Genomic DNA, 25,060 nt, shown 5'->3' with positions numbered 1-25,060 from the left:
ACTTTCTATTTCCTTTTCATATCCTCCCTCCAGCATCAATGCTACTTTGCTTCTGTTTTCTCTCTAAACGCTCTGATTGGTGGGAGGGGAAAATGGTCTCATTTCTTTCCACAGATACGAAAAAACCCTCGCAGGCACTTTGAGGCTCTTCTTCAACCCCTCTATAGTGGACGACAAGACTAATGTGTTTACTCTCAGAGCAAAATATACTGAGTTTTATACGTAAACACCATTCAAAACCTAGAATTCCAAATCTAATTTGAGCTTGTAAATTTCACACTTTTAAAATTATGGAGTCAAAACAGGGCCGCATATATTTGCAAAAGAACTGAAGTATTGCAGAAGAAAATAACGTTTTGCAAAGGGAAAATAAATGCTTTTTGCAAACAAAAATAAAGAATTGCAAAGGAAAATAAAGTATTGCGAGAAAAAAAGTTCTGAAAATCAAAATAAAGAATTAACAGAGCAAAAGCAATGATTTTGCAACACATATTTTCCATGGCCATAGCTCCTAATTTATTTGCAACGCTACTTTTATTTTGCGTTTCAGTCAAGTGTGAGCTCACAATACCGTTTTTTTTTTTATTTGCACTTCACGTTGCTGCGCATTTCACTTTCTGGCATTGTTTTGACATGGGTATGGATTCAAGGGAGTGTTTGTTCAAAATCTGTTACTGCCATGGAAAATATGTGCTGCAAAATCATTGCTTTCGCTCTGTTTCATTTATATTTTGCAGTTCTTTCTGGCTTGCAAAAACTCTTTTTTTCTCGCAATACATCATTTTCCTTTGCAATTCTTTATTTTTCTTTGCAGAACTTCTTTTTTTCTCACAATGCTTCATTTTCTTTTGCAATTCTTTATTTTTGTCTGCAGAACTTTTTTTTCCACAATACTTCATTTTCCTTTGCAATTCTTTAATTTTTTTTTGCAAAACTTCTTTTTTTCTCGCAGTACTTCATTTTCTTTTGCAATTCTTCATTTTTGTTTGCAGAACTTCTTTATTTTTTTCACAATACTTCATTTTCTTTTGCAATTCTTTATTTTTGTTGCAAAAAGCCCATTTATTTTTTCCCAAATACTTTCATTTTCCTTTGCAAAACTTTATTTTCTTTTGCAATACTTCAGTTCTTTATATGAAAATCAAGCATATGCTGTGCTGTTTTGACTCCATATAAAAGTCCTAAAATAATCAACTGCATGAGCATTAAAATAAAATCAGGGTTTCCCAGTGGGTTTTTCATGCATTGGTCTGAACAAAAAAGGAGCTCACTGAAAATGTAAATTCATTCTCTGCCAGCAGGAGGCACTACTGTAGGCAGAAATAACAGTTTCCCTGACAACGGCTGTAATCAAAGCAGGCAAACACTACTATATCAGGCATTATCAACCTTATTTTTGTCATAAAAGTGGGCACAAAACAGCTTGTTTTGCTGCTTGATATTGCAAATTGGTGTGTCTTACCATAACATTTTAATGTATTATCTTAATTATGAACACACTGGTTTGTAGCGCAAACAGTTTTACCATTTACTGCACATTAATATTCCTCTTGTTATTTCCCTATAGCGGATAATGAACCAGAAATCTCACCCATAGGCTTACTTCCGAATTGAAGAAAAAGGTGGATACAGATGAAATGAAAATGACACTGAAGCTTTTCTGACGATGGTCGGTTTCCTTTAAGGAAAAATTCAAATAAAACACCCAAGCCACAATTTCATTTTGAAACATGCAGTGCTCATGTTTATTCAACAAAGCCAAAGCCTTCCGGAAAATGTATTTGTTTTGGTTTTGATATTGCGTTGGGCCACCACAAATAAATCAATGTATGGAAAGCAAATAAAATAAAATTGAAAGCTTCTCAATGGAGAAAAATATATCTTTTGCTGCCGAAGTGCAGCAGGCACATAATTTCCCTCCTGGGATCAAAGCAAAATCCCTCCACGAAATCCTTTAAAATCTGGATTTCAAAATGTAATTTAAACTTGGAAACAAAGTTCTATATATGAAGTAAAATGAAATGTTTCAGATTCTCCAGTATTTCTAGGTCACAAAGTAAATGATCTTGTGTCTATTTGTACAGACTGTCAGATGTTCTTCTTCTACTGAAGCTCAAGATGCTCATTGGATGTTCTCAAATCATGCTGGAGAACATGATCATCAGGTTTAACACAAAGTTGTGGAGTTCATTCATCTCGAGTGCTGTCATCAAAGCAAAAAATACTAAAGACATTTTTAATTGAACTGTTCACTTTAGTCAATATGCTGTAATGAAACATGCAGCTTTAAATTATAAATGAATACAAAACAGAATCATTTTCATTAGTAGATTTATTTTTATCGCAATAACCGCAAGTAATCTAAACAAGTAAGACAGAAAAAGGGCAAACAACCATAGTACTCCCCATGGCAAAGACATTAATCACTCCTAAAAAAAATAGCAATAGAAGGAAAGGAGCTGGGAATATCAAGTTAAAGATGAAAAAGAAGAGAACAATTTGCATCCAACCTGGCTCTTCTTGTTCCTCATTGCTCATCACTTTTCCTATCTCTTCTGTCCAGCTTTATCCCACCATCATTCCAATCCATTCCCAAAACAGTCAACCATATGACTGAAAACGTCTTAAGCATTGACAGAGAAAGAGAGATAGAGAGAGAGAGGGAGGGAGGAAGCGTTGCCTCCAGTGGGTTGGGTTGGTTACAGAAATCCCTCTCTCACTCTCTCTCTCGGTTTCACTCACATCTCTCTCATTATCCACAGCTCAATGCATGAAGTACAGAAAAGAAAAAGAAAGAAGCTTTTGCCCTCCTAAAACTCCAGCGTATGTGCTTCTGAGCGTGCATGAGCAAGAAAGATTTAATGTGGGTGCGTCCGCGTCCGTGTCTGTGCATGTGAGAAATTGAGCAGACGGTGGTGTTGTTCAGTCAGTGGGTGATGGATAAGGTGGGATGTGTCACTGAGGCATCGGTAATATCTAACCTGGCTACCTGACAGTCCTACTGAGAAAACACACACACACACTCCCTCTACTTTCCATTGACGTCTACTGTGCCCACAGAGCAGGTAAAACCTGACCCACACACAAACACACAACAGCCAAGCTATACTGACATATTGCATTATTAGACCGACACTTTCAGAAAAACATTGCAAAAATTGTACTTATAGAGGTACAACAGCTTGTCAGTTATCCATCCCTAAAAGGTGCCTATTAGTGCCTTAAAGGGACAGTTCACCCAAAAATGAAAATTCTGTCAGTAATTACTCACCCTTGTGTTGTTCCAAACCCGGAAGACCTTTGTTCATCTTCATAACACAAATTAAGATATTTTTGATGAAAGCCGAGAGCTTTCTTGACCCTTCGTAGACAGCAACGCAACAAGTTCAAGGCCCAGAAAGGTAGTAAGGACATCGATAAAATAGTCCATGTGACATCAGTGGTTCTACCATAATGTTATGAAGCTACAAGAATACTTTTTGCGTGCAAAGAAAACAAACATAACGACTTTATCCAATGATTTCTGCTTATCACGTCAGTCTTCAACGTGAATGCTCGTCAAAGACGAGAAATTGTTGAATAAAGTCGTTATATTTGTTTTGTATTTCTGTGATGGCGATGCATGCCGTGTGCATTCCTCTGCTTGCAAACATCACTCATAAACTCATACTGTAAATACTTCATTTCATGAATCAGCCATTTTTGAATTAATCTCTTGAATGAATGACTCATTCAATGACAGATACATTAACAGTCACTTTTCGCTACCTTGTGGCGAAACAATGCAATGACAAACATTTTTTGAAACGCCAGTTACTTTCAAAAGGGGATTTGCTCTATTTTGATCACTAACATAGACATCAGTGGTTATTAGGGTTGGTTTGAATAACATTTTTTGAGCTTCGAAGCTTCGGTAGTAATCAACACCGAATATTCAAAGCAGCTGAAGTGGCTGGAACGCCAAGGAGGTGTTTGGCTGCTCACTAAATTTAAAGTGACATGGCATTTTTTTCTTCTCTTCCAGATGAACTGAATCATGACATTAATGACGTTCACTCATGGGCCATTCATATTCAAGTGCGAGTGAGAACTGTTTAGCTGGGATGCCAGGTTTTCGAAAAAAATATTCGAATCTCAAAATTGAAAATCGAATGCCAACCCAACGAACAAATATTCAAATAATATAATATTCTGGCCCAACCCTAGTGGTTATATTTGAAATAATACTGTGTAAAAACAATGCAGATTTGAATGTTCCGGTATGACTTTTTTTTTTCAAAGGTTTGATAGATGGGCGAATCATTGTCATTTAAAAACGGTATCGCATAGGTGTTTGAATCGAGATCATGACCTTTTAACGATTATTCGTGCAGCTCTAACTGGCTCCGAGAGCACCACACGCATACTCTCAGATTTCATCAAAAATGTCTTAATTTGTGTTCTGAAGATGAACGAAGGTCTTACGGGTGTGGAACCTCTTGAGGGTGAGTAATTAATGACAGAATTTTCATTTTTGAGTGAACTAACTCTTTAAAGTAGCATTATAAAACTATATTCTAAAACTATACAAAAAAGAACACCAATCAAAAGCACCAAAATAAATGTGAACTATATAAAATAGGAGTAAATAAGGTAGAAAAACAATGAAAGTGTTTACATGCAATACACTGACAACTGCCAAAATAAATAGCTCGTTTGTTTGGTTACCATGCAAACCAATAAGCCTTCAGGCAAGTAAATCACAATTACAAGACTTCATTAAAAAACTGGTTTCTTCCTGGTGGCGTCAACACAACATAAGCATCCATACATTCTACTAGAGGATTTCACCATGTGTGATCTCAGTAAAAACAAAAGCTATCACTAGAGCGGTACCTTTTCAAAAGATACAGTTCTTGACCTAAATGGTACACATTGGCACCTGAAGTGCACACAGTACAAACACCCCTGGCAAAGTGTGGTTTTGGATGATATCAGGATAAATCCTTATCATTTTTTGGTGCAAATACATTACAGTAACTTGACATTATCATTGAAGTCCAGCAATACTAATTTTCATTTTGATTACATAATAATGGCAATATATACATGTCAAAGTCAGACATGCCCCTTTGCCAGCTGTGATGTCTGGTTACTGGTTTAAACTTGGCCCAGGTTTTTAAAAGATTTTTGGGTCAGCACACCTTAATAGCTTCAACAACTGATTTCCAATTAAGTTTAGAATACAATGAATTAAGGCCCAGATTATGCAGAGCTGTAAGAGCTGCTAACGGTGGATATTTTGATGAATCTGTTTATGTAATAAAATATGTTTTTGTAGTTTGTGTTGTCCCTTATCAGTGCAAAATTATCACAAATTAAAAAGGATTCATGCCAATACTGTCCAAAACCCCACTTTTCTAGGGCGTTTCCAAACTTTTGGAGGGCAGTGTACCTTTAGAAAAGGAATCACCCTAGTGACAGCTTTTGTACCTTCTTTTCTAAAATTGTATGTTAAATAAAGCATCTAAGCCCTAGAGTATTCCAAAATGTCAGCAGGAAACTCATTCTCCTCTCATATTTTAAGTTTTTACAACTACCACTTGTCCAATTGCTGCAGAACAGAACATTTTTTGTGACATTTTGGGTCAAGAAAGTCAGAGTTTGTGACACCGCGAAACACTCGTTGTGGCTAAATCTGCCGTAAGGACATTTTCCTGTCATGTATTGCACTTGTGCACGTCAATAAACCAACAGAATGCAGGCTTTGGTGTTTACATGCTGTGCGAAATCATAATGGGCAAAAATCTAGTTGTGTTGATTGGTTTAAGCTGTTAAGCTGTGACATTTCATGATACAGAAAAAAGTTTAACACAATTGCATGACTGCACGCATTGTCAGCTTATTAATCACTTTAAGGGGTCAATAACAGTAATGTATTGCTTCTGCATAACAAAAAAAAAAAAAAAAAAAGATATTTTGAAGAACAGTAACCAAACATTTTGGTGCCCATTGACTTTCACTGTATAGACGAAAAACTATTTTCTACATTTATGTTCAACAGAAGAAAGTCAAACAGGTTTGAAAACATAAAAGTGAGTAAATAATGACAGAATTTTCATTTTTGGGTGAACTATCCTTCTAAAGTGGATGTCTAGGCTTTGTGGTCATAATCCTGAGTAAATCTTCACAGAGGACTGTCAGTCTTGGTGAAGCTCTGAACACACATTTAAGAGTTTATTCCCTTTAGGGAAACATTTCCAAGAATCCGACAATTCCCTTGAAACCTACAGCACTGAGCTGCTATTAACAGAAGACAAGTACAGGCCCATACACTCTGATCTTCCAGCACAACATAACAAAACTGATCAAAGAGCGATTGTTTCTCTCAATTTCACTTTTCTTCAAGCTGCAGCTCCACTGAGGAGCTGACGTCCATAATTAACGAGCTTCAGACACACTGTAGCCCTGATTTACCTGTCTGCTTACTAACTGTTCCATCACCAAAACAATCTTTTTCTGATCTTCTTTTAAAGACGCAAACCTTCTGTTAGGTCTGCGCGCAGGGCATCTTTATTGATGAACGTCTAGAGCGTAGGAGGCTGCAGCAGCGTTTGGATGTCACTGACAGTGGCAGATTTTTTTCCTCCTCTGCTTAAAGCAATCATTTCTCTTTCCATCACCCACTGAACACACTTTATTCTGCTGGAAACATTTCTCAGAAACATTGCTCAGCATGGAGGTAAGCAAACATACTTATACAAGCACACAACAAACCCAAAAAGAACTAAAAATGTGAAACTCTGAGAAATGCTTTAGCTAAATGGCCAAAGCATGCACACCAAGTGACTGTAACTCTTCAGCATCATGACCATGAAACCCATACATATTCTCCTTTTTGCTCACCCTTGACTGCTCGCAAATGTGAATTATTAATGAAAGGTTTGTAATTAGAAAAACACTGAATAAAAATCAGGTTGTTAATGAACCCTCATTGCAGCTTAAGAGGTTTCAGTAAATTGGTTAATGATTTTTTTGTTTAATCTACTCTTGGCCCTGCCATAAAAATGACTATGGCATGTTTTATGGGAATCTTACCGGTGGCCAAATTACATTTTTGGGCCAAGAACGGTTCTTTTAAGCATGAGTGCACAGACAGCTCCTGTCCTGAGGTTTAGACCCCCAGATCCCCAGTGCTGTGAATTTAATTGGCCGACGTCAAGACCTTTGCACGAAGGAGCCATGTTTTAATTGCCCGTCAGGTAATTAGTAAGGATTCAGGAAGTTTTCAGACAGCTTACCCCTGTTACATACAGTAGTTCAACATCTGCTCAATGTGAGTGTGCATGAATGCTCTTTTCCCTGATAATATATTAATAATAATACACACTCCTTTGAGACAAAAAAGTTAACTTCAGTTTGGGATAATTATGATTTTTTTTAATTCTTTTCTGAAGTAAGTATCTTATGCTCACCAGCATTTATTTCAAAATGCAGTAATGGAGTAATATCGGTTTAAAGCTATTTGAAATGAGCTTTTCTACCACAGAAATAAATTAGATTTTAAAATATATTCAAATGGAAAACGGTTATGTTAAACTGTAGTAATACAACAAACAAAAACAATATTAAGGGCTCCATTAAATCAGTTTTATTTTATTTTTTTATTTTATTTTCCAAATTCCAATCATTTTTCTGAATTCCTTTTTTGTCATTTAAATTTTTCTAGACTGTTTAAATGGTTAAATTAAATTTTATTTGTCAAAAAGCATGTCTAATTAATTGAAACTTACATCAACAGCAATTTATTAAAAGTTTAAGAAAAATTACATTTTGTAAGGCCCTATGAAATACATTTTATTTTTTTTTTATTTTGTGATTTCCTATACTTTTCTGAATTTCATTCAGTTTTTTTCTGAATTTTAATGATTTTATTACATTTTTAAAAAATCAAAAGCATCTTTAAATAAATGATTTTATTTTTATTATTATTTTATTTCTTTTTTTTTCTGTAATACTGTGTTGTGCATTTACATTTTTCTGGTAAATAAATTCTGGTAAATAATCCTTATAAATAATGTAATGCTGATAAAAAAATTATGAACAGCAGTACTATCATTACATTAAGTAATATATTTCTGTCACAGTTTCTTCAAGTTAAACTGAACTTTTATTTTGACAGGCTGCTGTGAAGACCTTTAAGTTTCTGTTTGTTATGATATGACGATAGTTTTTCTCAAAACAAACGGTGAAATCATTAAGAAGTGACACTCAGAGCGCCCTATCATAGGGCCCTAAATATTACTGTTCTTACTGTATTTTTAATCAAATAAATGCAGCCTTAGTAAGCATTAGACTTCTTTCAAAAAATAAAAAATAACATAATTAAAATATATAAAGAAAAAGAAACACCCTCACCTTGAAAACAGAAAAACACACATAAAATGATTCCATGTGTAGTCCAGCTGTTCAAATAATATTGCTGTTTGTTACTGTCACTGTTCTTGTGTGAGAGAAAGTTTGTCTCTGTGTAAGAGATGAAAGAGAGAGAGACAGATCAGCTCTTTTTCAAAAGTTGTGGTTTGAGAAACTAATGATTACAGTAAGTGTTTATTTTTAATTGGGTTCAATGCAACAAGAGCAATGTTTTTCAAATGTACTTGAAGAAAGTCTTGCGTGCGTGTTTGTGTTGTGAAGGCAAACCAGCTTTGTTGAGAATCGCTCTTTTTTCCCCCTCAGTTCTACAAGAGAATGTTGCTTTAGGGAACTCAACATTCACACAGAGAGTTAAGGGTCGTTAGATACAGAATCTCATGATTTTCAGCAAAATAATAGTTTTCTGTTTGAATATTCATCAAGTGATATACATCAAGTGGAACACCCTGGAGGTGGCAAGAGTTAATTTCTGTAATTTATGTGCATCCTGTCAGTGTGCTCTTTGAGCACTGAGGTCTGCCGTCTTTCAGCAGAATTAACAGATGATTCTTTAATTAGTGCAGGGCTGAAACAGTGTGAGTCCAAACTAACAGCCATTTAATTACCACTCACAAACACACAGCACTGAACTTTAAGAGAGTGACTGTGGGTATGTTGTATCTCTCCTGGAAATCTGGCAAAACTGGGTTTAAAGTTAGATTGAGAATATCTTCAACTAAGGCACTGAAACATTGTGCATATAGTGTGAGACCTGAGTCTGAGTCCCCCATATCTCTCCCACTTTGATATCTGTCCACTTTATAATATATAAATAGCAAAAATAAATATAAAAATCAGCTTAGTTCCACATTATTAAATATGTAAATCTCTATAAATAAATAAATAAAATACTTTTTCAAAATTGCATAATAATATGACATCTAAAGAAAAACTTGCATTATTTATTTATTTATTTATTACAGTGGAAATCATTTTATTAAATTATAATTCAGTGAAGGACAATACAATTTGGTCTGACCTTGTTTCAACTTTATTGGATGATTTTGAGATTTTAAGTTATATATATATATATATTATTATATTATATTATTATATTATTATAGATTCTGTCACAGAATTTATATTCTTTATGTAATTTTTATAGATTTATTTATTTATTTATTATAAAAAAAAATTCCTTTTATTTTTTTTTTAAATCTCCTTACGACTCTGAGTGGATTTGGGGTTTTATTGCAAATAGATATCTGTCTTATAAAAATTATAACTTTGCCTCAGTTTTTTATAATTTCTACCACAGACAACTAATTTGCCATTACGTGTTATTAAAAAACACGTGTTCACGGAAAAAAACAAAAATGTAAAATCATGCCGTGTGAAGAAAAAGAAAATCAAAAATACATATAATTTTTCCCTCTTTGTTTTTTTAGTCATTCAAATAAAGCTGCAATTCTGTCAAATAATGTTAGTGTGTTTTTAAGACACATAAATGCTGGCTATGAAATTACATTAGCAAACCAATATGAGTCAGACATTTATTTCAAATTAAATTCAAATTAAAACTAAATAAAATAAAATACATCATAAATAAATAAATAAAATAAAATAAAATATAATAATGAATCAACATGACTAAAGACTTATTGGCTTTTCAACAAAGGCGATCTGATGTTTATGACACATAAATATAGCTGCAGTGGGAAAATAAAAATAAAATAAAATAAAATAAAATAAAATAAAATAAAATAAAATAAAATCATGTATCAACATGAAAAAAGACTGACTGGCTCTTTGACAAAGGTGATCTGATGTTTACGACACATACATACAGCTGCAGTGGGAAAAATAATAAAATAAAATAAAATAAAATAAAATAAAATAAAAATAATGCATCAACATGAAAAAAAAAAACTGATTGGCTCTTTGAAAAAGGTGGTTGATGTTTATGGCACATAAATATAGCTGCAGAGGGAAAAATAAAATAAAATAAAATAAAATAAAATAAATAGTCACTAACTTCCACAATACGTCTTTTATATACATATATATATTCATTTTATTTCAGAAAATTACTACATTTATTTTCTAAAAGAGCCCATCGTTCAACAAACACATTTTTAAAAAGAATGTTTCTGTCTGAGAGAAAGAGACGGGGACATCGAAAGAGGGAGATACAGCGTATCTAAAATCTAATGCACTTTCATGGCTGTTTTCCTTCCTTGGCAAGCTCTCGGGGACTGATAACAAACTCAGAGATACACACACTCACACCTCACCAGACAACACTGTGAGACCACGAAGACTCCCAGTCAGCCCAGACGTCTAGATCCAAAACAGTGCTGAATAATTTAAGGGCTACACATGGCAAGGCTTAGGCTTTTCTCTGGACAACAGAGGAGCATTTCAGAAATCTTACCAGAAAGCAGCACACGAGGAATGATAAGTTAGAAACCACGGCAGTGGCAGTGACTCATTGAACAGCAGTTCGATAACAGTAAAATATTCCGTAACTATGCAAAGTTACAGACCATGCAGATGATCGGAGTGTGTGTGGGTGCAATGTCTAAACATGTCTACATACACTAGCTCATATATAAATATATAATGGTGCATGTGTGAGCATACGCTGTATGCATATCAGTAAGCACATATGTTTAGGTTCCAGCCCTAACTAAGATAAACAGCCATGAGTCTATTAAGGGTAGAAGGTTTCTCAGCAGACAGCCAGTAGCTTCGCATTTCAAGCCAGAGCAAATAGGAATTGCATTTAGGAAAAATTGCAGCATAAAAACAGCATGTAATTATCCACAGCTGCCAGACGCTATTATCATCACATACAACAATTACGAATTAAATCAGCAAACTTTAAATGACACATTTCGTGAGCCTATCTGCACAGCAGCAGTGCATTGTGGGTACATATCTTGGCTGATACCGACAGGCCGAATGTATTCTGTAACATCTCATCTTTTTGAAAATGTTTTTCCTAGATTTTACTTGTATTAACATTAAACATTTATGGCGAGTTGCACACACACACACAGACGCAAACAAGCACAAACTGTTTCTGAATGCTGAGAATAAATTCAGCACAGAAAAAGAATGTCACACATGGAAATCTGTCATGTAACGCATCAGTCGCACATCAAAACACAGATTCACAAGCACACACACACTCACGCACATATTCAGACAGTATGACAAAGACTGGAGGTATTTCAAACTGGCAATGGATGTATAGCCTGAATCTATTTACAGAGATACAATACGTTTAACCTTTTGGAGAAAAAAAAAAAAAAAAAAAAAAAAAAAATTCACATTTCCAATGTTCAAACTATTTAGTTCTGGATTTTTTCAGTTGTGAAGGGTATGGAGGATCACTTTTAAGTTTTTATTTAGTGCAACCTGTCGAATCTGAATAACGTATTTGGAAAGGAAATGACGTATACTCCTACGGAACCCCTAAAGGGATTAAACAGAGTGTTTACACTTACACTCTTAAAAATAAATGTTCTTTATTAGCATTGATGGTTCCATGAAGAAGCTTGAACATCCAGGGAACTTTTCAAATGCACAAAAGGTTCTTTATAGTCAAAGGTTCTTTTGGGAACCAAAAATGGTTCTGCTATGGCATCACTGCAAAAACACACTTTTGGAACCTTTATTTTTAAAAGTGTACATCATACTGGCGATACTTGGATGTAAACAACAGCATGGATTGCACTGTTAATTACTGAATATGTTATTCTGCTAATTTACTCTGTCTAAACCACAGAAAGAATGTGTGGAAGCTACTAAATCATATAGGGAAGGACTTAGTCAGCAGGAAATAGCGCAATATTTTGACAAACTAAAGTTAATAGGAGGTAAAGATACGTACAAGCAGTATTAATTAAGATATTAGCCTAATATTTCACCAACCTGACCGGAGATGATAAAAACAAACATGAATGTTGTCAAGATTCTTGCCCTGGAAATCCTGGTTCAGTCTGGCCAACCACAAACACCTTTTGTTCCTCAGTTTTTTGCACACTTCTCCTTGATTTGTTTTGGCAGTCTATAGTACTCCATATGATTTTCCCGGATTAGTACAGCCCAAAACATGACAATAATTAACCATTTTCAGTAACAATAATCAGCAAAATAAGCGTGTTTTGTACGGTTCAGAGGCATTGTTTACATTCAGTGTATGGCGCGTTATGAACATACATTTCAATACTTTCGCTCGCAATTATATCGTTTGGTAATTATACTGTATATAAATTGCGGGCATCAGGGAGCATAAGCGGGGCATTAAATGGTTTTTGAAAGCGAGCTTGTTTTTTACTTTCACTTTCAAAATTTGCGATCACACTTACACTGTGTCTACACCGGACGAAGCTTCACAGTAGAAATACAGTAGAACCCATTATAATCATTAATGCTGTCTACACTGGATGCGGCACGGCACGACAAATCCCTGACAGTAAACTGCTGCCGCGCTCACACAAAGGTTTGTCCCGTCCAGTGTAGACACGGTTTCACTCACGTCGTGAAGCTTCGAAACGTTTGTGAATTATTTGTTTCAAAACAGTGGTTCGGAGCATGTATCAAACTGCCAAAGCCATGTGATCTCAGTAAATGAGGCTTCATTATGTCTTTTTTTTTAAACGTTTCGAAATTTCAGTGGTTTGCCACTGGGGGGGCAATGATCTCTGTAAACTCTGTTTAGAACAGCTCTATGGTTTTTACCTGATCTTGGACCAATGTCATCAATTTATAGACATTTTTAACAAGACATTTGTGTAATTAAAAGGATGAGTAGTTAATAGTCTTTTACTGGCCCTAATATACAAGCTCTCCATAAAACAAAACCACATAGTATACAGACACTTCATAATTAATATTATTTTATTATCTTTAAAAAGCTGTTTTTATGCATGTTTTAGCTTGACTTTTGTTGTATTTTCACACTTCTGACCAGTAGGCATCATCAGCATGTGGCGTTTCGAGCGCTTTGAAACAGTGATTCATTTTGTGAAGCAGTTGGTTCAATTGATTCGAAGTTTCGAAAAGGTTAGTTTCTCCCATCACTAGTGTTTACTACAAAGAGGCAGTACTTGCCACTATTTTACAAGATTAGATGTTTGTCAGTGGTGCTCAGGATCTGCAAATCATTCACCATTGTCTTATCAGTCCTCTCTCTTTATTCATTTTATGTGGTAAGTGAAATTGTATGTACTGTAATATAACAGGCTAACCACTAGCAAGCAGCTAACCATGTCCTTTTAGTGGCTCCGTAGAACATGTTATTCGTTTTCCGTGTCTTTATGAATACGGATTCACGCTTCGGGCACATCCTGAAACATCGAGATGTTTCACTGTAGACATCGTCTGATGCCAGTTTGGTAGACATCGCCCAAGCCTAAGCTTGGAAATGTCAGCTTGATATATAAGTGTAAGTGTGTGAGAGTGTTTGTGTACAGAGCCGCATATGCATTGAATGTGTCCATGTGTTTGCTGAAATATAAGGCCATCTGGTGATCACAAGACGCAACCTCTCTGATCTGACGCCTACAGACTCGAGCCACAGAACAATGTGTCAAGAAATCATAATTTTTCACGCCCCGGCTTTGGAAATAAATAATGGTGGCACTAACAGTAGAAACTCCTCACAGAGCAGCACTTGACACACATAAAGCTCAAAATAGTTGATCTGAATTACCAAAGGACCAAAAGCACACAAACTAGAGCTTGTTCGTAGTGTCAGACAGACTAACTCACACCAACACCACCAAAACATTATACTGCAACTACATAATTAGCAATTATGTCTTCAATATAACCTTTCTTGCACACTGCCAAAAATACTGTGCTAATTTAAAAGTTACTTTGGTTTCTTAGCAACAAAAAGGATTGCAGGGTAGTTCAGGAAGTTTTAAAATAATGTGTTAAATAATAATGATAATAATAAAATAAACTATAAAATCTAATACATAAAATATTATATTATTAAACTATTTACACACTACCAGTCACAGGTTTTTGAACAGTTCGATTTTGAATGTTTTTTTAAGAATTCTCTTCTGCTCACCAAGACTGCATTTATTTAAAATGCATTTTATATATCTATAATTTATAATAGATATAATTTATAATATATTTATAATTATATATATATACATATATATGTGTGTGTGTGTGTGTGTTACAAAAGATTTCTATTTCAGATAAAAAATGCTGTTCTTCCGAACTTTCTATTCATCAAAGAAACCTGAAAAATTATACTCAGCTGTGTTCAACATAATAATAATAATAATAATAATAATAATAATAATAATAATAATGTTTTTAAGCAGCAAATCATAATATTAAAATGATTTCTGAAGAATCATGTGACTGGAGTAGTGATGCTAAAAAATCAGCTTTGAAATCACAGAAATAAATTACATTTTAAAATGTATTCAAATAGAAAACAATACTTTTAAATAGTAAAAAAATATTTTAATTTTATTTTACTGTTTTTGCTGTACTTCGGATCGAATAAATATAGGCTTGGTGAGCAGAAGAGACTTAATTAAAAAACATTACAAATCTTACTGTTCAAAAACTTTTGACTAGTAGTGTATATGACTATTAATTATGTGTTACAGTAAAATAAAACATGAGAGAAATAGTAGTAATACTTTATTATCCTTGTTATGAATTTTATGTGTAATTGTTTGTGTGTGTGTGTATCATTAATATATTAATACAGGAAAATAAAAATAAAGAAACTAATACTGTCCTTGTTATGCATTTTATGTGCACTTACTACAGTTATTACAGTTATTCAATTCTGCATAATTTCAAGCAACTAACCCTAAATAAAACCCTAATTCAAACTCTACAATTTTACTATTATTTGTTAAATAATATTACTTATCTGTATAATTGTAACAATGAGATCTTAAAATAAAGTGTAACCAAACCATTATTATAAAGTAATTATAACATGTGTGTGTGTGTGTGTGTGCACGCATACAATAATTAAAAATGATTTTATTATTATTTAAAACTATTTTATGTGTCAAAGCACCAAAAAAATTAATAAAAAGATAACAATATTAAATGAGTTGAGATATGATTGCTAGCTAGAACGAGAGTCCGAAAACGATAAAAGGATTGAGGATGAGTGACACTGTCAGATGAACGACTGACGGAAAGATGAGATGATATTTAAAAAAGGCATAACTACATAGACAAGCTTATATGCAAAAGCATATCTAAAAGCTTGACCACATGCTTGCCCATCTGACGTAACAGAATGCATCTCTAAGCACACACACATACAGAACAGCATGTAAGAAACAGGCATCTTTGAAAAAGACTGCGCTGTCACTTACTCTTTTGAACCGACAAAGACGATGGTTAGTCCGTTAGCTTTAGAAGAGGACAAGCTGAAGGAATCCAGTGTAAAGAAGCCATTATTCCAGCGGTGTCCAGCAGCGTTCATGAGTGTGTGTGAACGTTATTAGAGTGTTACACTCATGTGAGGACGCTACCGATGCGTGAACATGTGAAGAGGGCAGAATGTGACACCAGCGGGACGAGCAGCCAATCAGAGCGTGCGTTCAGACAAACAGGGCACTCTGTGTGACTTTCTCTCATCCTCTACCCTCTCTCACCTGCTTTCCCTCTCTTATTTCCTTCTCTTGCTTTAGGGGAGAAGTGGAGAGGGTGATAATGGGAGACTGTCCGTCATGCTAGTGGATGACCCAGATTCACAACAAGAGAGGGAGAAAGGGAGAAGAAGCTGGATGGAGTGAAAGAGAGAGGGTATGAAAAGCAGAGAAAGAGAGGAGGAAGTGGGGAAGGTAGCGTGGCAATGCTGATTTGATTGGACCGGTTGATCATGAAGCGGAAGAGATGAGAGATCCTCATCAGATAGAGAAAAGAGGGAGGAGAGAGAAAGAGGAGAGAGGGACAGAGTGAGAAAGAGTGTGTGGAAAGGAGGAGGAGCAGGAGGAGTTCTGCAGAAACACACAGCGCCTCACTGTGGTAAGCACACATGATGCATACATGCACGCACGCACACACACACACACACACAACCCTCTAGCTAAATAAAGACATACTATAGACTTCTATTGCTGTTATATTATTTATAGCTATTTATAATGACTGATTCTACTCTTCTACCCCAAAAACAAAACTTTATTTTTTAATAATTTAACTAAATATCATCTGTAAATCATTTACTATATTTACAAATAATTATCATTTGTGCTGACCCCATATTACTTGAGAAACTATATATTTATACTTGTAAAAACTCATTTGTCCCACCACAGGACACTCATAATGAGCTACTGAGAAAAACATGGAAAATAAAACTTTATATATTGAATATATCAGTTTAATAATTTGTATTATCATTATTAAATAATAATAATAATATATATATATATATGTGTGTGTGTGTGTGTGTGTGTGTGTATTTATACATGTAAATAAGCGTGTGCATTTAAATATACATAAATACACACATATATGTTATTTAAACCAAAACATTTACTTTTGATGCAATTAATCATGACTAATCATTTGACATCACTAATATATACATATATATATATCATTTATCTTCGGAGTAAATTTTATAGTGTAATATATATATATATATATATATATATATATATATATATATATATAGTCAATATTTGAAGAAAAATGTTCATCAAAGTTGTACTAAGATAAATAAATAAAAAATATAAATATATAAAAAAAATATATATATATAAATAAAATAAAATAAAAATATATATATATAATTTTATTCATTATTTCTTTTTTTTAAAACAAAACATTTACAATATTTGATTGATTATTGATTACTAAATGTTGTTGATTAAAAAAAATGGAAATTTCATGCTTAAATAATACATTGACACAAACACACTTGACTGAAGTGACTTAATCTAAATGCTTTTGGCAGTAAAGGAATGCTTTAAAAAGAACATTTCCCTCTATAGTCATCTATCTGGAAAGCCTCAGTCAGCAGAGACCAGGACTGACCTCTTCCAACACACTTAAGCTTCAACGCTGATGTAAAAATGTAAAAGAGATGAAGGGAATGTGGCAGAAGCGAGACGTGCTGTGCAAGACTGCGCAACATTAAACTGAAGCAATGCAGCTCATCAACACCAAGATACTGTAAGACTTACATTAATCACATGCTTTCAGAACAACATCACTGCAACCAACACAATCTGTGCCATTTTAGACACAGCAACCACGCATAACATGCAGTAAACGCAAGCATTTATGGTAACAGAGGAGTCAGCATTATTTTCAGCACCAAGGACAGTTCCAGGTTGGCCCAGTTTATCAGCACCATGGACAGCACCAGTGTCCTCTCAATGCAAATAGCAGCTCTTTTAACGGCACTTAAGATCTGCACAAACAAAGATCTTAAAGAGCAGCTCCACGTAGAGGTAGACAAATGTTTGAGGCATTTTAAATACACAGTGCAAATATCACAGTGCCAAGCATTCTGTCATGGGCCATGTGCAAGGATCAAGTAAAAATGTGAATCTGTTAGAGAGTGGAATGAATAAAAAACGCAATGGAGCTTCAGATGGAAGAGTCACAGTATGTGTGATGTAAAGATCGAATGATTGCACTCTCAGTGGGACAGGAAGAGCGCAATCGTTCTCAAGAGCCGTCCTTCACTCGCCCTTCAACTCGCAGCATCTTTTGTTCTTTTTTCTCAAGCGTTTAAAACCACCTTTTAAAGGGAGGCATATCATGTAAATCAGGATGTTCTTCGCTCTTTTAAATTAAAACAGCCTGAAGTACTAGTACACCAAACAATCCAAAGCCTCATCACTACCATTTATGAAAATTAAATTGCAAAATTGTATCATTCAACCATCTTTGTTCCCAAAGTGAATTGCGGTCTGACTTTTTTACACCTGTCACAATAGCTGGGTTTCCATTAAAAGTTGTGAATTTAACTCAGAATTGGAATATTGCATAAAACATTCACAAATAAGCACTGTTCCCATCCAATGAGAACAAAACAAAAGCATCACTTCCTGACAAAATGGCACTAAATATCACTAAGAAAAGTAAGAGAAGCCACTGAATATAATAATTTTCATGATGTATAATAAATTACTTGTGCCTCAGAGTGAGCAGACAAAACAATAAATGCGGTCATTACTTTTGGAGGTCAATGCCTGCTGTTTGGGAATGTATTCGTGTAAGACAGTTCTGGGAGGCAATCATACAGAAATACTTTGATGACAGACTTTGCTCGGGCATTTCAGAATGACCATAACAACATTTGAGATGCTGTGCAACAAGATTAGTCAACTGGTTAGTCAAGTTATGTCAGCCCACAGTGCAAAGTCACATGACTTTTTTAAAGTGCATGGAGGAATTTATTTGGCAAATGCATTTCCATCTCCAATTATTCACATTAACCCTTTTCCGCACAAGTCAAAAAACACATCAAGCGGGCATAAAAACATTTTTGTGAATTAAGGGATTTTTTTCCAGAAATTTGCCATTTCAATCAATCCTTTTTGGTGCGATACTTCAAAATGCACATAAAAGCAGCAATGGAAACATAGCTAATGTAATGCAGGTTAGCCAATCACAATGGATACTTCACCCAAAAAAGAAAATTCTGTCATCATTTACTCACCCTTGTGATGTTCCAAGCCTGAAATGTTAGAGAGAGAAAAAAAAAAGTCAGACTTTTATTTGTCCATACAATGAAAGTCAAGGGGGTACAATGAAGTCACATTTTTCAAAATATCTTCAAAACCTGAAAAGGAGGCATTTAAAAGAAAATACCTGATTTTATTTATTCATTTTTTTTTAAAGGGGTCATCGGATGCCCATTTTCCACAAGTTGATATGATTTTTTTAGGGTCCTAATGAAAAGTCTATAATATACTTTGGTTAAAAATTCTCAATGGTTGTGTAAATAACACATTTTTTACCTTGTCAAAATCAGCTCTGCAAAAATCACCCTGCTCTGGTCGAGGTTGTTTTAAATGTTAATGAGCTCTGCTCGCCCCGCCCCTCTCTTCTCTCTGTGGAGTGACGAGCCTGTTTACTTTAGCCTCATTTAACCGCGTTTAGCCGCTAAACTTGCTAACTAGCACGTTATTAGGAAAGGCGATCGCAAAAAAAAAAATCACCAAAAAAACCCTTATACTCACTTCTGCTGTAAGTGAAGCTGGATCACGAATGATTCATGCGAACATAGACGGATATATGTAGATCAGGAGGTCCATTCCCTTTACAAACAAACATAATCCACTGCATCTTTAGCGGCTCAGATGTCGGGAGTAAATGACGACCACTATGTTCATTATTACATCCAGCAACACAACACCTCAATCACTCAATTGGAGATATTCTTGTCTAACTTACATCCCTGCTCTGGCATCGAAACAATGGAGGTCGGACTGTTACAGTTGGTTTAAGGCGGGTCTGAGGTATGACGCTCATGTTAATCAACTATCGTGGGAGCGGCCTCTGTGGGTGTGACGCCACACCGACAGGCATCTGAGAACGGCTCAATTTGAAAAAGGGGATATTATTTTTACAGGTTAATTAAAAACCACTGCATGGATTTTTATCATTAAAGGGTAGATTTGTACATACACTGCCAACACACATTAATGTTCAAACAACATGTAAAAGTGAACTTTGCATCCGATGACCCCTTTAAGTCAATGGGGTCCAAAGTCACCAACATTCTTTAAAATATTTTGTGCGCTTTTGTGTTCCACAGAAGAAAGAAACTCACACAAGTTTGGAACGACAAGAGGGTCATGCCAAGAGGACAGAACTTTCAATTTTGGGTGAACTGTCCATTTTTAGGTATAACAGTAAACACAAAGTTGGAAAATATTAAAGGAGAAGTTCACTTCTAATTTGCTCACCCCCTTGTCATCCAAGATGTCTTTCTTCAGTCAATAAAAAAAATAATGTTTCTTAAGGAAAAAAATTCAGGAATTGTCTCCATATAGTGGACTTCAATGGCGCCCTCAAGTTTAAACTTCCAAAATGCAGTTTCAGTGCAGCTTCAAATGGCTCTAAACGATCCCAGCCGAGGAAGAAGGGTCTTATCTAGCGAAATGATCGGTCATTTTCGAAACAAATCCACAATTTATATACTTTTTAACCTCAAACGCTCGTCCTGTCTAAGTCTGCGTGAATCTGTTTTTCCAGTTCAATACGTTTAATATAGTTAGGGTATGTCAAAAAACTCCCATCTCATTTTCTTCCCCAACTTCAAAATCATCCTACATTGCTGCAAACTGGAGTTTTTTCGACATACTCTAACTGTATTGACCTGGATTACACAGACTACACATGCACATCACAGAGACGAGATCAGACAAGCATTTGAGGTTAAAAAGTATATAAATTGGCAATTTGGCAGTATATAAAAATGACCAATCGTTTTGCTAGATAAGACCCTTTTTCCTCGGCTGGGATCGTTTAAAGCCCTTTGAAGCTGCACTGAAACTGCATTTTGTAAGTTCAAACTTTGGGGCACCAATGAAGCCCACTATATGGAGAAAATACCTGAAATGTTTTCCTCAAAAAACATAATTTCTTAATGACTGAAGAAAGAAAGACATGAACATCTTGAATGACAAGAGGTGAGTAAATTATCTGTAAATTTTTGTTCTGGAAGTGGACTTCTCCTCTACATTATGACTCTTATGGAGACATGAGAGGACAAAAATGGTAAGTGAACGTGTAAAAAGTAAGATATGCACCCTACAAGTGATTAAAAATGGATTAGACTCAGTCCATGTCTATATAACTAAAAGACATTTCTGGGCCAATTCAATATCAGAAGATATTTCCGTGTCCACTGTAAAAGTAAAAAAAAATAAAAAATCAGGGTTTGATCACAGCAGTAGAAGTGATTTAAGGCTGGGATTTGTTAAATAAAATGGAACATATGTATCTGATCGATTCTTTCTTTCTTCATCCACTCACTCGTTTTCCCTCTCCCTCTTTCTTTTTTAGTAGGTGGTATCTTTATATGGAGTGAGACCCCATCACCCTCTCTGTCTCTACTGTGCTTATCTCTATCACGCATACTTCTGCCTTCTCCTCCCTCCTCCCCTGTCTCTCCTCGCCTAAACCAAATATCGCTGCTTTCATTTTCCCTCTCCTCCTTTGCTTTGTTTTTTGTTCACTTTGGGGACAAAGAATAAGTAATCTCTGCATCTTTTCAATCTGTCACTCAGCCTGAGAATGGCAGAGGAGCGGAAAAGAGGAAAAGAAAAAAACACTGAGGAGAAAAGATGGATGGGGTCTTTTGATTTTAGAGTGCTTGTTAATTTTCCCCAGCTGTCGTTCACACAGAACAGCGCACGCACGTCTATAGATAGATGCTGAACAGTTAGCGCTGTGGCATACTTCATGACTCATTATGCTGAAAAGAGTTCGTAGAAAGTTGATGAATCTTTTTCGACCTTGAAACCTTTGATCTGCCATAAGCAATTTATAGCTTGGGTTTGATGTGATACACCAGGTTTCTTGTCTGATATTTTTAAGATAAACAATCAACAACCGTAGCAATAGACAACACAAGGAGTGAGTTAGAGAAGGATAAACAGGAAGAAATATCAGACTGAGTGTGCAAATAAGTCTTATGAGCTGCACAGTCTCACCTCGCCAAATTTTTCACTAAACGGCAGAAGATCTGGTCCAAATTATTCTGGCCAAGTACCACCCACAATACAAGAGACTGTCAGACTGACAAACTAAAGCAACAAACCACAGCAACTTCTGTTTTATGTGCTGTTTTGAAGCAGATTTAGATTTAAATGGTGAAATAGATTAAACCACAACCAAAAAAGAATACATTTTATACATAATACAATTAATGCATAAATAAAAATGTATTTAAATAATAATGCAGGTGTCAGTACACATTGTTATATTAAAAAAACAATAGTTTATTATGGTATATTATAATAAAACATATTTTAAACACAAAAATTCAAACATTAGGGGTTGGAAAAAAAAGTATGTTTTGATGCTCACCAAGGCTACATTTAATTAACTAAAAATCATGAAAACCATTCAAAACAATCAGTGTGACTGTGAAATATTAAAGTACTGTCTTCTATTTGAATACATTTTAAAATTATTTATTTATGTGAAGGCAAAGCTGAAGTTTCATCATCATTACTCTTTAGTGTCTTTAGTGTCACATAGTCCTTCAGAATTTTTTTTTTCAGGATTCTTCGGTAGAATCGAAAGTTCAAAAGAACAGCATTTATTTTAAAATAGAAATCTTTTTGGTGAATTTAATGCATCCTTGATGAGCAAAATATTAATTTCTTTCTTTGAAAAAAAAAATCCCCACTTTTGAAAGGTATTGTAAATAAATAAATTAATAAATACAAGCACAAAGACACACATATATACATAAAAAAAAATATTATTTTGGTTTTTTAATTTATGTTTTTTTTTTAATGTCATGAGGGTTTTTATGTCATCATTTTATGTCATTCTCCTTGTTTGGAGACTTTGATGGATTGGTTTGCTTTAAGGATTTTCTGTTGAGTTTATTTATTTATTTACTTGCCCATATTCACACTAAATAACCTAGATAGATAGATAGATAGATAGATAGATAGATAGATAGATATAGATATAGATATAGATATAGATATAGATATAGATACAGATATAGATATAGATACAGATATAGATATAGATATAGATATGTGATCCTGGACCACAAAACCAGTCATAAGTAGCACGGGTCAAAATTATAGATTTGTCTTTTATACCAAAAATCATTAGGATGTTAAGTAAAGATCATGTTCCATGAAGATATTTAGTAAATTTCCTACCGTAAATATATCAAAACTTAATTTTTGATTAGTAATATGCATTGCTAAGAACTTCATTTGAACAACTTTAAAGGTGATTTTCCTCAGTATTTAGATTTTTTTGCACCCTCAGATTCCAGATTTTCACATTGTATCTCGGCCAAATATTGTCCTATTCTAACAAACCATGCATCAATGAAAAGCTTATTTATTCAGCTTCAATTTTGAAAAATTGACCCTCATGACTTGGTTTTGTGGTCCAAGGTCACATATATGAGTTTTGACTTTTGTGTGCTGTATGCATCTCATTCTGGTTCGTGGATTTGTCGTCTGAAACTATGTGCTGCCCACTTACCTTAGCCCCTAAAATCTATTTAATTTAACATAACATGCCACATTACTAAACACTGAATCACTTAGCTTCAGCAAATTTGATAGACTTACATTAAAAAATTACATTAAACCCACACCTAAACATCTCACGACAATCCTTATTAGCTTCCCTCAATTCATACAAAACACAAAAGTCCCAGGGAAGAGAATTCAGGTGGAGGAACATCAGCTAAGCCTTCTTGTGCTCACTAATGCTCTCTGAAAGCCATGACCAGTCTGTTTCCTGCCACTGATTGCTGCATGTGACTCATTCCTCACAATCTGGATAGACCGCAGAGCACATAAGAGGAATATAACACCATTCAGATGAAAAAGTTAGCTTAAACCACTTCAAATCATAGGATCCGACAGGGCCTCCAACAACGCTTGGTTATTTTTAATGCGTAATGAATGCATTTACAACATGCCGCAGCGGCTGTCAAGTAAATTGCCTGCTTCACAACACCTGGCACAATGAGAAAGTTCACCGTACAGTTCAGAAAAACATGAGTTTACAGGATGCATGAATTTTAGAGCTTACAGTGTGTGACCCCTGGCTATATAATATAAATCGCATTTAAACAGACCTACACAAACCACTTTTACATATGCAAAGACTGCGGCTCTGAATGATCTAACTCAGTATGAATAGTGGATTGCTTCATGGCTTCCCATGGTGATTTGGCTATGGCATGCTCTTCTGATGTGCTGCACTAATTGGCCTGTGCTGTCAAAGGCCACAGAGCATAATATGAAAGAGGAAAGTGCCAGCATCAAAAGACATCAACCGGAGCGACTGTAGTGAGAAACCAACTTTATCTCTCCTCACTGTCACATTCACTCCATCATTATTCACTGCTGCACAGATTTAATTTCCTCTTAACTACTCTTTATTAAAATAAAGCACCTTAGATTCAATAAATAACCATTTGTACTATTTAAGGTTGAGTTGACTCAGAGAAGTTACTGTTTTATTCTTCAAACTGGTGTCTGTGTTTTTTTTAAATCAATAACACATACATAGTGCAAGAAAATTGCAAGAAAAAGAATTATTGCAAGTTTACATCCCACAATTCTGACTTTATAACTCGTAATTGCAAGTTTATATCATGCAATTCTGTGAAACAGGTCAGAATTGCATGATTTAACTTGCAATTGGCAGAAAAAAAGATTTATTGTTTATGAGTTTAGATCTCGTAGTTCTGACTTTTTCCCTCAGTTTTGCGAGTTTAAGTCTCGCAATTTTGAGTTTTTTTCATGCAATTGCAAGTTTATAGCATGCAATTCTGAGAAAAAGTCAGAACTGCATCATATAAACTTGCAATTGCAAGAAAAAAAATATGTATTGTGAGTTTTTCTCACAACTGCGAATTTATATCACGTTGTTCTGACTTTATAACTCGCAATTGTGAGTTTATATCAAACAA

At 34.8% G+C, this 25,060-nt stretch overlaps 1 protein-coding gene across 5 annotated transcripts in view; it reads right to left on the bottom strand.

Moving 5' to 3' along the window:
• Positions 1 to 25,060, bottom strand: part of srcin1a (SRC kinase signaling inhibitor 1a) — a 169,684-nt gene that overhangs the window by 110,621 nt on the left and 34,003 nt on the right. For 4 of the 5 annotated variants that reach the window (XM_051106733.1, XM_051106734.1, XM_051106739.1 and 1 more), the window contains one exon: positions 19,085 to 19,102. In XM_051106733.1, coding sequence (XP_050962690.1) covers positions 19,085 to 19,102 — 18 coding nt within the window. Of the gene's footprint in view, positions 1 to 2,510; positions 2,958 to 19,084; positions 19,103 to 25,060 lie in introns of those variants that run through there. The other variant, XM_051106735.1, reaches the window with a different exon arrangement.

This window comes from Labeo rohita, chromosome 3, assembly GCF_022985175.1.
Source record: "Labeo rohita strain BAU-BD-2019 chromosome 3, IGBB_LRoh.1.0, whole genome shotgun sequence".
Classification (NCBI taxonomy): domain Eukaryota; kingdom Metazoa; phylum Chordata; class Actinopteri; order Cypriniformes; family Cyprinidae; genus Labeo; species Labeo rohita.
This window is presented reverse-complemented; position numbering and strand designations above follow the sequence as displayed.